Genomic DNA, 14008 nt, shown 5'->3' on the forward strand with positions numbered 1-14008 from the left:
CTTTATTATACACTTTTTATTACTAAAATTGGTAACAAGTAATCAGTTACATTAGACTCTTGGTAATGTCGTAGGAATGTTGCTACAGTGGCCCCCATCATTCTGGTCAGCAGGCCTCCCACTGCTCCCATGGACGGCCTCCAATTTGGTCTAATCTAATGAGCCCAAGGCACAAACAAACATGCTGTTCAGTACACTGCAGTAGGTAGTATTTGGAGATTTGGCAGTATCATAATAATACTACCTCATGTGTTGCTCTCCGCAAATGTCAATGAGTCACTGAAGCGTTTACCAGTATTCCTGTGGGTTCATGTTCAGCTGTTTATACCTCCCTAGTGTTGGCTAAGGATGCGTCCAGTGCACTTACATGATCGGTTTAACAGAGATTTCTATTGAAACAATAGTAATGCATCATGCCTCATTCCCCTCTGTTGTCAATGACTCACTGAAGCGTGTACTAGTATTCCTTTGGGTTCATGTCAAACTGTTTTTACCTCCCAGATGTTGGCTGAGGATAAGTCCAGTGCACTTACCTTTGTCAAAAGATTTCTATCCAAATATAGTAGTCATATGTGTCATGTACTGCGCTCTGCTGTCAATAATTCACTGGAGTCTGTATTTCCTGTGGGTTCACGTTTTGACTGTTTGTACTTTGCAGATATTGGCTGAGGATGTGTTCTGTGTACTTACAAAATCTGAGATTTCTGCTAAAATAATAACAATGCAGCATGAATTGCTCAAGGAGAATTGGTCGAGGGAGTTGCGTTGTTGATTGTGTGTTTCCTGTGGGGTTCACGTGTTAACTGTTTCGTACCTCCCCAGGTGTTGGCGGAGGATGTGGACCAGGGTCAGAACGGTCAGGTGACCTACTCCATCCAGTCCTCCAGCATGAGCGGCCTTTTCAAGATCGACCCGGTGACCGGCAGCATCACCACAGCAGCAATCATGGATCGCGAGATCTGGACGCAGACTAAGTGAGTGCGGAGTGTGTTTGTGTCACGTGTCCGTGTGTGTGTGTGCGTGTGCGCGTGCATGTGCGTGTGTGTGTGTGTGTGTGTTCCTTGTCTGGCAGCACAGTTAAGTGAGGTCATACTGTAGCTCTTTGGGAGATTCGTTCCCTTCGCTTAGTGGAATGTACCAGTCAGCCCTCCCGTACTCTACTCTAGCACTCCATCTCTCTCTCTCTCTCTCTCTCTCTCTCTCTCTCTCTCTCTCTCTCTCTCTCTCTCTCTCTCTCACACACACACACACACACACACACACACACACACACACACACACACACACACACACACATCTCTCTCTCTTTCTCTCTTTCTTTCTCTCTCTCTCTCTCTCTCTCTCTCTCTCTCTCTCTCTCTCTCTCTCTCTCCTCTCTCTCTCTCCTCTCTCTCTCTCTCTCTCTCTCTCTCTCTCTCTCTCTCCTCTCTCTCTCTTCTCTCTCTCTCTCTCTCTCTCTCTCTCTCTCTCTCTCTCTCTCCTCTCTCTCTCTCTCTCTCTCTCTTTCTCTCTCTCTCACACACACACACACCATATCTCTCTCTCTCTCTCTCTCTCTCTCTCTCTCTCTCTCTCTTTCTCTCTCTCTCTCTCTCTCTCTCTGTCCCCTCTCTCTCTCTCTCTCTCTCTCTCTCTCTCTCTCTCTCTCTCTCTTTCTCTCTCTGGTGTTATCGCCCTGTGTGTGTGTGTGTGATGGGCCCTGCTCCTCTCAGCTTTCCCCATGTGTTTTGATTCAGGGGGGTTGCTCCTCTCTCCTCTCCTCTCCTCTCAGCCCTTCGCCTCACAGCAGGACTTTCATATCCCACATATTGTGACCCGCTGGGGGTTCAAGTTTATTTTATCAGTGTTTGCTTCATGTCCTTTCCCTGAAAACAATTTGATTTTTTGCATTTCTTCCATTAACTCTTTTTTTCTTTCTTTCTCTGGAAGAAAGGAATAGAAACTAAAATTGGAAGAAAGGCTAAAAAACTAAATTGATTTGCTGGAGAAGGAGTTGTGGGGGTGATTTTAAAAAAGAAGGAAGTTGCTGTAAATGAATCCCAGTGCTCTAAACCTGGATGTGATTCTTTGGACAGGCTGGTTGTTACGGCAACAGATCGAGGAAGCCCGAGGTTGGCTGGCACGGCGGTCCTGACGGTGATCATCGTGGACCTCAACGACAACAGCCCCACCATCCCCTTGCCGCTGGAAGTGCGCGTGCCAGAAAGTGAGCGTTGTTTTTTATGTTTTGTTTTGTGTTTTCAGTGTCTTTTTATGTGTTGACACCATGGGTGAACCAAGGGTGGACCCAGGATGGACCTTGAGCGGATTGAGACCATGGGCTATAGGGTATGCAGGGTATTTTCCCGGTGGACTGGTGATGATTTTGGCCTGGGCCTGCCCTCAATGGTATCATCATCATGCCGCTACAGCAGGCCTCTCTGAGATCAAATATAAATCAAGTATTTTGGCTGTCAAAATATCTCATATTAGATGACTTTAGATATTGTGACAGGCTTCATTGTCTCTTTCAATGCCTAGTGGGCCGGCCCAGCTCAGCCCTGGTTGAGACACGGACCCTGTAACAGTATAAGTTTGTTCTTACCAAAACGGCAATGACCAAGTTATAATATGTTACTATAGAGCAGAGTGATGTCATAAAAATGAGGTGTACTAATGGAAGTGTATGTCCTTGAGAGTAAATGATACAAAAAAAACCATCTTTTTAGTGCATTATTAAGACACAGTTTGTAGTTACCAGAAGAAAAATGATCGGTTTGTAATGTATTATTAAAGACTTAACTAAAGATCTATCGTGTCATAGTGTAGTACTATGGAAGTGCACAGCACACGCCAGAGAGTGAGGGAAAGGAGCCATCTTTTAAAAAGAAAAAAGAAAATCACTGCTTGAAAAGTGAGTAGGGCTCCTTTTTCCAGTCAGATCAGACTTAAAACAACCCTATCACTTCTTATTACCATAACCATTCCCATATCTCAATGGCTTTCAAGAGCCTCTAGTTCACACGTGATAGTTATCAGGAGACTATGAAGTACTCCCCCTCCCCTCACTCCTGCTTCTCGTCACTCAGCACAATGTCTGAGAGAGCTATCGCTGTCTACAGAGGTCTATGAATCAGAAACAGTAGAAGTATTAAAAAGTAAAGTAGAATCCAGAAATATAAAACTAGAAGTGCTCAGACAGTGTATCTACCTCATTATGTTTAGCGGAATAACTGATGTATAAACTATACTGTATTTAAGATCATGTACTAATGTTGTAATTACATCCGTAAGTGTACTTCTACTGTGTATGGGTCAATGGTGCTTTCTTGGGCTCTGGCGTCAAGTGGTACAACCACAGCTTATGGCCATGAATTAATTAGTAATTGGTAATTAAGTTACTGCATTAAATATGTGTTTTAGAAACGAAAGCAAAAAAAAACACATTTAATCCATGCAATAGTGCCATAAGCTGTGGTTGCACCACCCTGACACGTGCCTCTACTAAAGCGGCTGCGTGTCTCTACTTTCCCCTCCTCTCTTAGACTCCTTAATCGGCACGGAGATCACCCTGGTGACAGGGAACGATGTGGACTCTGGCCCCGCCCTCTCCTACTCCCTCCAGCTGGACGCCCCCTCGCAGGGCAAGTTCGGCATCCACCGCTACAACGGCCAGGTGTCCCTAACCGCCCCCCTGGACTTTGAGGAGAAGACCTGGTACACTCTGACCATCCAGGCCTCGGACTCCAAGCACAAGAGCATTGCCAACCTCACCATCCTGGTGGAGGACGTGAATGACAACGTTCCCACTTTCAGTCAGGACCTTTACCAGGTGAGTCACTGTAATGGGGTACCAGAGAAATAGGCGGTTGGATAGGGATAGGTGGTCTTTGGATCAGATGGTTGCAGGTTTAAATCCCACCCTTACTGGTGGATAGAGTGTGTTATTTGATCTTTGATCTTTGATCTTTTATCTTTGATCATGGCTTAACTGCCCTTGAGCTTGGAATCTAGCCTCACATTTCTCCAGGGACTGTGAAGCATAACCTATCATGTAATAACTTTAAAATGCTTTGGATGAAAGTGTCAGCTAAAAAAATAGCTCAACACACTCAACATTTATCCCATTTCTTTTCCGTTTCAGACTCATTTTGTTCAAACCACTTCAATAAGCATATAAATGTGTCAAGAGTTTCATAAAGTAATCACCTGGGACTTGTATTTTGTTTGGTGTCCCTGTACATTGCACGACTTTGCGCTTAATGTGAGTAAGATTTGTCTAAAGCATTTAATTTATTGCTCTGGAGGTCGCCGGTTTCTCCAAAAATTCACACCTTATTAAATTTGATGGAACTGAATTAACTTTCCGCCCTAATTTAGGCAGCGTTCTGTACACAAAGTTGCTGTAAGAAATACCTTTTTATAGTTAGTCTCAACATGAATAGGAGCGTTGAGGTTTTCCAGAGTTGAGTAAGAAAATGACTTCACATTTTAACGAGCAGGGACTTTGAGGAAGGAAAGAGAGATGAATTAGGAGGAAGACTTTTATAGGTCCTTTCCTGCTCTCTGTACTGTAAACTATTCATGACATAAACTGTGTTTATTTCCCAGGTTACCTTGCCAGAGCATTCTCCACCTGGAAGCCCTGTCGTCACGGTAACGGCCACTGATCGAGACTCGGGCGAGAACGGAAAGGTGACCTATAGAGTGATGTCATCTTCAAGGGACGGCTTTTACATCGACCCTAACAATGGTACGTGAGATACTCACTGCAACATTTTCTGTATATCTTTTTCCATTTTCTCTTATAATGGTCTTAAAAGATTAATGACCTCAAAAAATCTGCAAGTTTCTGAACAAATGTATGCATCCTGTCAAGTACTCTACTCTGTATGCTTTATATGCATGCTATTTATATTTAAAAACCCATGAAAATGTTGATATTTTTCTAGTCATTACTTGAATATTGTTGAAATATCCCACCTCATTTCATGTTTTTTTTTCTCCCTCTCCTTCATGTTCCTCCACAGGCACACTGTTCATCAACCAGAAGGCCGAGTTTGACCCTGAGCGGGCCACTGTGAGTGTCCTTATCGAGGCCCGTGATGGAGGAACCCCGGCCCTGTCCTCGATCACCACAGTGCAAGTCCAGCTAACAGACATCAATGACAACGCCCCCATGTTCCACCAGTCTGAGTACCGCGCCACTGTCTCTGAGGACCAGCTCCCTGGAGCCACCATCTTAACCCTCGAGGCCGTGGATGGAGATCTGTCGCAAGAGAACTCCGGTTTCGACTTCGCCATAGCCAGCGGCAACTTCGGGAACGCCTTCCAGATCGAGAGCAGCGTGCGCTACATCGAAGGCCACGGATTCCAGACGGTGGGCACGCTGATACTGGCGGAGCTGCTGGACTTTGAGACCACGCCGCGCTACAACCTCACCATCGTGGTGTCCGACCGGGGCATCCCCCAGCGCAGCTCCAGCGTCCCTGCCGTGATCACCGTGAGCGACGTCAATGACAACCCTCCGGTCTTCAGCCGCGCCGAGTACGTCGTGGCACTGAGCGAAGGGGCTGGTTCCGGTACCGAGGTTCTCCGCTTGACCGCCACCGACCCGGACTCGCCCCCCAACGCTGAGGTCCAGTACAGCATCAGCTCCGGGGATGAGATGGAGCTGTTTCACATCGACCAGTGGACGGGGGCACTGAGGCTGCAGAGGACGCTGGACCGCGAGAGCCGCTCCACGCACGTGGTCATCGTCCAGGCCTCGGACGGCAACGGTCACTTCGCCCTCGCACCCGTCATCCTGGAAGTGAAGGACGTCAATGACAATCGGCCGTATTTCCCCATTGAGACCATGAGCGTGAACATCAGAGAAAATCAGCCGCCCAACTCGCCCGTCACTGTGCTACACGCCATCGATTACGACACGGGGATGTACGGCCAGCTGAAGTACTTCATGGTGGACCGCTCCGGACTGGGACGGGACTCCTTCCTCGTCGACCAGGGCACGGGCGAAGTGCGGACTCGGATGACCTTCGATTTCGAGAAGGTCAACTCCTTCAACTTCATCGCCGTGGCCGTGGACGCCGGCAACAACTCGGCCACGGTCACCGTGCAGGTGTACGTCACGGGCGTGGACGAGTACGACCCCACGTTCACCACGACAGACTTCACCTTCGTGGTCCCCGAGGGAGCCAAGAAGGGCCAGAGCATCGGGCAGGTGCAGGCCATGGACGAGGACGGAGGAGTTGATGGCATCGTGCTCTACTCCTTCCCCGAACCCTCAGCTTACTTCGACGTGAACAAAACCACGGGGGTGGTCTTCCTCAAAACGGACAGCACCAGCAGCCACAGCAGCTCTGGCCGTTCGAAGCGCGAGACCCGTCTGATGAACCTGGACATCACGGCACACGGCCCCCTCGACACCTCTCGCGTCACCATGGCTCAGCTGACCATCGACGTCACCAACACCAACTTCGGCCTGGCCACGGACTTCAGCATTCTGCTAATCTCCATCATCGCTGCGTCCTTGGGAGTCGTCGTCATCCTAGTCATCATCGTCATTGCCCTCTGTGTCATGAAGTCCAAACGCAGGAAGAAGGGCCAGGACACGAACAGGGGCATTCCTTCAGGCACAGCCATGCAGAAGCTGGACGAGTCCGCATCCGGAGCCGGCGAGAGGATCTACCATCAAACCCTGCCCGGTTACGGAGGCGACCAGGGCGGGACAGGTGCCGCCACGTACCCACGTGGAGGCTCCCTGGACCCCTCGCACTCCAGCGGCCGGGGCTCGGCGGAGGCAGCTGAGGACGACGAGATACGCATGATCAACGAGTACCCGCGCGTGGCCAGCATCACGTCCTCCATGCAGGAGCACATCTCCGCCCGCGGGCCTGACTCGGGCATCCAGCAGGACGCAGACCAGCTGTCCGACATCTCCTGCGAGCCGGGCGCCCTCGATGCCAGCCAGTGGTTCAAGGGCAAGAAGCTGGGTAGTCTCAGCGGTACCCTGCTGTCAGGTCAGCTGCCTGTGTACAGGGATGAGGGAGGCGGGTACCTGGGGGTGGGCCGAGGGTTGAACATCTCCCACCCTAAGGACTACGCCTTCCCTGAGGACGGGAAGCCCGCGGTGGACGGCTCCCTCACAGCCATCGTGGCCAGCGACGAGGAGCTGAGGGGCAGCTACAACTGGGACTACCTGCTCAACTGGTGTCCGCAGTTCCAGCCCTTGGCCAACGTCTTCACGGAGATCGCCCGGCTCAAGGACGAGACGGCCCAGCCGTCCAACAGCCTGCGACGACCCTTCCAGCCCAAGCCCAAGGCGGACCCCAAGCCCTCGCGGATAGACCCGCCACCCCTCATCACGTCCGTGGCCCACCCGGGCGCCAAGTCCGTGCCGGTCAAGCCGGCCCCCGGGTACCGGACGTTCCCGCACCTGACGTCGCTGCGGCGCTCGCCCATCAGCCACGAGGGCTCCATCTCCTCGGCCGCCATGTCGCCCAGCTTCTCGCCGTCGCTGTCGCCGCTGGCCGCCCGCTCGCCAGCCGTGTCCCCGTTCGGGGTCACGCAGGGCCCCTCGGCATCCATGATCAGCACCGCGGACCCCCACCATCCTCCCACCATGCCCATGCCCATGGACCACAGCGAGGACTCCGAGATGAGGATATAAACAAGACTTCGTTTGGGCTGCGTAAAGCTGCCACCAACACAGTAAATCTAGCATTGTTAACTCAACTTCGATTTGGATTTAACATCTTCTAGAGTGCTTTTGGTCGCAGAGCACTCTCTAAAAGTGTTGAATTAACACTGCGCTTTTTTACTGTGCCCTTCTGCTGCTGCCGCCAAAAACTTTCCCTGTAAAGAATGGCACATACAGTAGAGCGAATGAACTCCTGCGCTCCCCGATTGGTAATCGGGGATACTCGCAGATCAGACGCAAAAAGGTGTCTGAAGTGAATCATAGAGATTAGGAGAGAAGAGGAGAGAATTTTTAAAAAGGGTGCTGTCCTTCCCTTCTTCTTCCACCCCTCCCTCCCATCCCTTTTTGCCTGCCCACGTTGCGACGTAGGTCTCTGATGACTGTCAAAGGGTGACAAAGATTTGACACTGATGCTGCTGTTCAATGACGATACCCTTTACTGTATCAGACCAGCCTTAGTTTGGATGTATGTGCGCCTTTTTCACATTGCCTCACTGGCTGGCCAGGGAGAGGAGTGTGCAGTGCTCTTTTTTGTCTGACTGTTAATGGATCCTTTGGGACTGAAATCCAGCGTTGCGGAGTCAGCCAAAAGCCCCATTGTTACAAGGACAGTGTGCACACGTGTACTGTTATACTGTAAATGCACATTTTGAAAAAGGGGAACAGACTTTTTTTGTACTTTGATGCTGTTGAAACATGTCTACTTGCTTTTTGGTTTATCTCATTTATTTTTTTTATGTCGCATTCATAACCGGTGCCATTGCCTCTAAAGAGGTTTTTTTTTCATGACATTCTATTTACGCATATATGTATATTTGTATGTATGCTAGCAGTCATAGTATGTCCAATGTATTACTGTATAGTTTTTAGGAGTAGCATTATGGTGTGTTTGTGAATATTTGACATCTGTGATGTGAATGAGTGAAAACTGTGCTTTGATAATTATTTATACGGGAAAAAGAGAAAATGTTTGGAAAATGTAGGCAACCAGAGTGCTGTATTATATCCCAAAAATGTTTTTTACTCGTTTTGTAAAAAAAAATAATCTAGTAAGCCTTTTTGTAGAAAAGCTTGGACATGTAGCCTTCTAGAGAAATTCAGCAATTCAGAGTTGTGTGTGACATTTCCATGTTGCCAATGAAACACCCCTATAGCTTTGCAGTTTCATAACTGATGCTCATCTAATATCTGTCAGACCGGAGAGAATCGATTAGTATTGCCCATGTGTTTGTTTTTCTCTTTTCCTTTTCGTAGCAGGGGCCCAGCCCTCTTTCAAAATCACACATGTGTCCTTCAGTGTAAAGCTATGTGAACAAAACAGACCAGTGACATATTGTAAAAGTCATGCCAAGGCATCGTTAGGTGGTATGGCGTACACATCTGGTCATGTCGTGTTTGATTTTTTTTTTTAGGCAAAAAATAGTCACTGGTGTCTTGGCTGGTTTTATGTGATCGTCTCAAGCACAATCGTTCAAGCATGTTTATAAATGGGGTCTCCATGAACATCTGCAAGTGACACAAGTGTGGGAAGTAGCAGTATTCTAATGTTCTAATGGACTAATGTTCTGGGCCAACAGAGATGACTACAGCAATCAAATGTCCTTGTGTTGATAAGGGGATTGTTTGGCTACCTCTTTTGCATGCATAAAAGACCACCACAGCCTCAAGGTAAACTGCTTCGCTTCATATGAAAAAAAGAAAAAAAAAACGCAACGACAGATATTTGGACAACAACAAAACAAGCGAGAACATTTCATATTGTCTTGAAAATATATATTACATTGGACTTCATATTTGAGGCTTAATCAAGACTGCCCTCCTAATACTTGGCAGCAGAATGATGGTAGAAATAACCTGTACATATATTTAAAGGAAAAAATAAATTTCTACTGATTTCTTTTGTCAATCTTGTCGACTCTTGTGTGTTTGTTCTCTGTACTTAAAGCCAAGGTCTGGTTTTGGCAGTGGAATCAGAAACCAATTAAAAGTTAACACAAAGGCGGCTGACTCCTCTGGCTTGCTGTAGAGTTTGAAAGGTCAGTGTAATTTACTTCTCTGCTAAGCTATTGGCCAGGATACGACTTGTCCTTGTGTAGGCTGGAAATGACTTTAGTAGATAATCAGAGCGTACAGAAATGGATGTAGCCGAGGATTTACTGTTGGAGTGAATCCTGTTTATGAATAAAGTGCTGACAAGATACACACACACACACACAGTCAGACGCACGCTCACGCATGCACAAACACACACACACACACAAACACACACACACACACACACACACACACACACACACACACACACACACACACACACACACACGCACACACACAAACACGCGCACACACAAACAAACCCCCACACACAGATAGACAGACAAACGAACACACACACACACACACACACACACACACACACACACACAGACTTCATCATACTGTTCAGTATATAGGAAGTGTTTATGAGACCAAGTGAAGTGTGTGTGTGTCCACCCCCCCTAAAACTCAGTACATAACGGATGCAATTGGCAAAGCTCCCGGGGAATGTGCGCGATGTTGATCTAATGGATAAGACGTCGCACTCGTATGGAGGGCAGGCATGTTTAGATAGCTGGAAGAGGATTGCTGCCCTCCTCTCTTCAACAAGCCATGGAGGAGAGAGTTGGGCTGTTGTTTTTCGCTCACTCAAATGTGGCGTATAGGATCATTTAGAGCCTTGACGCTGCACTGTTTTCAGTCAAAACAGGGATGAAAACATCATGCAGCATTCTGTCTGGATACTGTAGGAGACTGCAGTGTGTTGACCTATTTACGGAACATCAGTAGTGATTCTAAATGTCAAATAACGTAAAGATTCTGCAATGATTTTCAGTATTAAATCTGAGTATTCGGTTTCTAAGATAAGTTACGATTAACTTAAATTTCCTACGGAGGGAAATGTGGCTTGGGCAGATAGAATTATGTGCATTCAGACATACAGAAACATACATGAGCCTTATACCAAACAAAAATTGCATGAGCAAGACATGACATTGCATCACAACATCACATTGGAGAACGTTAACATATAAGACATCCGGACAAAACAAATCCCTTAGCAGATCTTTAGAGGGAGGAAAAAACTGGGCGCTCTCGGTGAACCAGTTAACTCCAAATATGCTGGTACTTTTTAAGTCAAATAGACAGATGTCCTTTTTTCGTAGTGTTACGAGGGATATTGGGTTAGTTGCATGTAGACTAGTCAGCACACTACCACATCCACACCACATGGGGGCACTGACTATCTTTTGAGGCTCTGTGGAAACCGTCTTGAAAGGCAAGTGGGAGAACACTTGAGAGGTGACAACCATGGAGGTAGTATAAGAACTGGAGAGAGTGAATAAGTCCCGCCTCCAGTCATTTCAATGGGAAATGCTAGGCTAGTGAATTCAGCCAAAATGTAACAAATTTTTCATCTTCAAAGATGGAGTCGTTTCCGCTGCCAGTTTACTCAGCCAATTACGTGCCACGTTAATGACTGACTTACCATTGACCAGAAAGATATATGGAAGACGGGCATTGGATGCATAGAACTGTACAGGTATGTGTAGCCTACCCAACACTAAACTCGCGCACCCACCAATCGTATCCACCTTCTTTGAGCTAAGTGGCGTCGGAAATGAGCAATTTTGCAAAGAGGAAGTGCCTTGCTAATCTGCGAAGCTAATGAGCTAAATCCTGACCCCCCTGGTGGCAACCGACAGGTGAGCATCAGGAGGCACCTGCTCGCATGCTGGGGCCGGCTTGGCCAGCATTGGAGCACATATGCTCCACAGAAGATGCTCAAGTAGATTTGTGGATTTGTGAAATAACTTTAGACTTGTAGGCCTTGTATGGACCTTTTGCATTTCATGGAGTAGGCCTATAGTGGGGTTTTCCTCACATCCTTGAATGTCAGAGGAGAGCCCAGCTGGAGAATGGCTCTCATGATAGAGCTGGCCGTCAATGAAGACCTATGCTTGAGATAGACCTAGTCTCTGGGCTCAGCAGGTAGGCCTATGTTTGGTTGCCCTTTCAACACATCCATGCATTTAGTATCATACATCACTGACTAACACTTCTGAATGCATATGTTTGGAGAGTTAACAGGGATAGAGTTAACTTTATAACAGTAGACGTGGTGGCCACTGGGCCTACTTCAGGCAACTCTTGCATATGAGCCAAATAGAAATAAAGTTTGCTAAGCAGATAGTTTGATGTGTCCATTCCTTAGTTTCCTGACTATTGCATATGTTTGTGTGCACGCTGTCCCACTAGTGGAACACTAGTAGTTGTTGAGTTTTTGCTACTATAGTACTACACTGACAACACACAGTGCCTTTAGTAATGCATTACGACTTGGTCCCTGCCATTGTTGTAACAGCTGATTTATAACAGGACCCATGTCTTATTGGGTTAAGCGTTGGTAACATACAGTATCGCATTTTGCTTATTGCACCAAAGCCTTTCTGTGCCTACAATGCCACACACAAAAGCGTGCATTTTGACACATTCTTCAAACAGATCATCACAAACCTGATTGAACAGCAGCAGGCAACAGTGGATTTGTTGCTCTACACCTCATAAACTGTGCTGAGAGAATGAGCACACAGGACATCACCCTTTAGCCCTGGCTGCTTAGAGCAAAGCCCCTCTGTAGCCCTCTGTAGCCACTCAACCCCCCACTGGGGTTGCTGATGTTGGCTGGTACCCAGCGCTCTGGATCAATGCACTGGGCATGTCTCGCAGATTTACACCCTGACAGAGGAGTGATGAGAAGAAACTCCGGCTTTACTGAAGTTTAGGGAAGCTGGGAGGGGGCAAAGGGGGCAGTTGTCCCGGGGACCCGGAGAGGGGGGTCCCAGAATCCGGTCCAGAATCAAGTCCCCATAACATTGTATGTAATGCCTTTCAGATGACTTTGTCCCGGGCCCAGCCAAAAGCTGTCAGCGTCCTTAACTGAAGTTTTGTACTGGAACAAAGTGTCTGCAAGTGCGTATCCAATCCCTGGGTGGGTACTGTGCAGACCCCAGTCCGTCGATCAATGTTGTTTTGTCTGCCTTCATATTTCTTTTATTTCTAATGGGACAGTCTGCCATCGTAATTCAATGTGTTTTTTGGTTCAAGTTCACCACAGTGCTTTTGCATGGTCCGCTTGCTGTCCATACTGTGACACATACAGGCCTGGCTCTGTAAAAGCACACATGTAAATCTACTGTAATTTGATGGGCTGTTGGACTATAATTACACACACAATAAACAGGCTGTTTTCTTTACAAACAAGTCCACCTGATGGAATTCATTAAGGCAGGATAATAAATTTACCAATTCCTTTTTTGCTTACCATTCATATTCACACAGAGGAATGTTTAGTTTATGGGCGAGGATGTGTATGCACTTTACTTTTAGAATAGCAAACCAGTTCACGATTTGTTATGAAGACAACCAAATCCTTAACAGAAACAATTACAATTTGTCTCTGGTGTTCCACGGAACGTCAAAACACTTGTGAATATGAATATGAATCCATACGCACTAAGCCTGTGCCAAACCATAATTCCAGTGGACGCTTGCCACAAGCAGAGCAAGTATTGCAAAAATGACAGAGAAAATTAATATAAAATGTGATATGTGTGAGTGTATGTGTACGCAAAAGGCTGTCTCTCTGCTTTGCTGGGAAACCAAACAGCAATTTTGGAAATGGGATTAGTGTTAACAGCACGCTGCTGTGGCTACAGTAGCCCGCCACACATAACAACCCAACCCTCCCTCGCCTCCCCCCCTGTGGAGCACGGTGTCTGCTAACCCGGGGCAAATGATCTGTGGTGTAACGCTTTGAAAAATAACTGGTAGCGACTCCCCGAAGTGTGAGAGCTGGCTGGAGTCACCTCAGTGGTGCCTGGCGTACTGTAGACACGCACGCACAGGGCTGCTGACAGCTTTGGCTGCACCCGGGACAAAATCATCTGAAAGGCCCCCTCCACTCAATGCAGACAATGCAGTGAGGGAACCAATTCTGGGGGCCCGTCTCTCCCTGGGCCCGAGACAACTGACCCCTTTGCCCCACCTCAAAAACTGCCCCATACCCTTCCCTGCACGTGCACACACGCACACACACACACACACACACACACACACACACACACACACACACACACACACACACACACACACACACACACACACACACACACACACACACACACACACACACATTCAGCCATCACGGTCTGACATCTCGGCCCTGGCCGGGACCACCTATCATCCGTTTGCATCTGCTGTGGGGGCTACCAGACCCAGCACAGCACA

General features: G+C 47.7%; 1 protein-coding gene across 1 annotated transcript in view; it reads left to right on the forward strand.

Annotated features, from left to right (window-relative positions):
* LOC134452759 (protocadherin-16-like) overlaps nucleotides 1-9558 on the forward strand; it is a 162949-nt gene extending 153391 nt beyond the window's left edge. Inside the window, exons 20-24 of the mRNA XM_063203327.1 lie at nucleotides 823-974; nucleotides 2076-2206; nucleotides 3525-3811; nucleotides 4591-4732; nucleotides 5010-9558. Of these exons, the coding sequence (XP_063059397.1) occupies nucleotides 823-974; nucleotides 2076-2206; nucleotides 3525-3811; nucleotides 4591-4732; nucleotides 5010-7651 (3354 nt within the window). The 3' untranslated portion in view covers nucleotides 7652-9558. The remainder of the gene's footprint in view (nucleotides 1-822; nucleotides 975-2075; nucleotides 2207-3524; nucleotides 3812-4590; nucleotides 4733-5009) is intronic.
* The last annotated feature ends 4450 nt before the right edge of the window (nucleotides 9559-14008 follow it).

This window comes from Engraulis encrasicolus, chromosome 7 (assembly GCF_034702125.1).
Source record: "Engraulis encrasicolus isolate BLACKSEA-1 chromosome 7, IST_EnEncr_1.0, whole genome shotgun sequence".
Taxonomy (NCBI): Eukaryota; Metazoa; Chordata; class Actinopteri; order Clupeiformes; family Engraulidae; genus Engraulis; species Engraulis encrasicolus.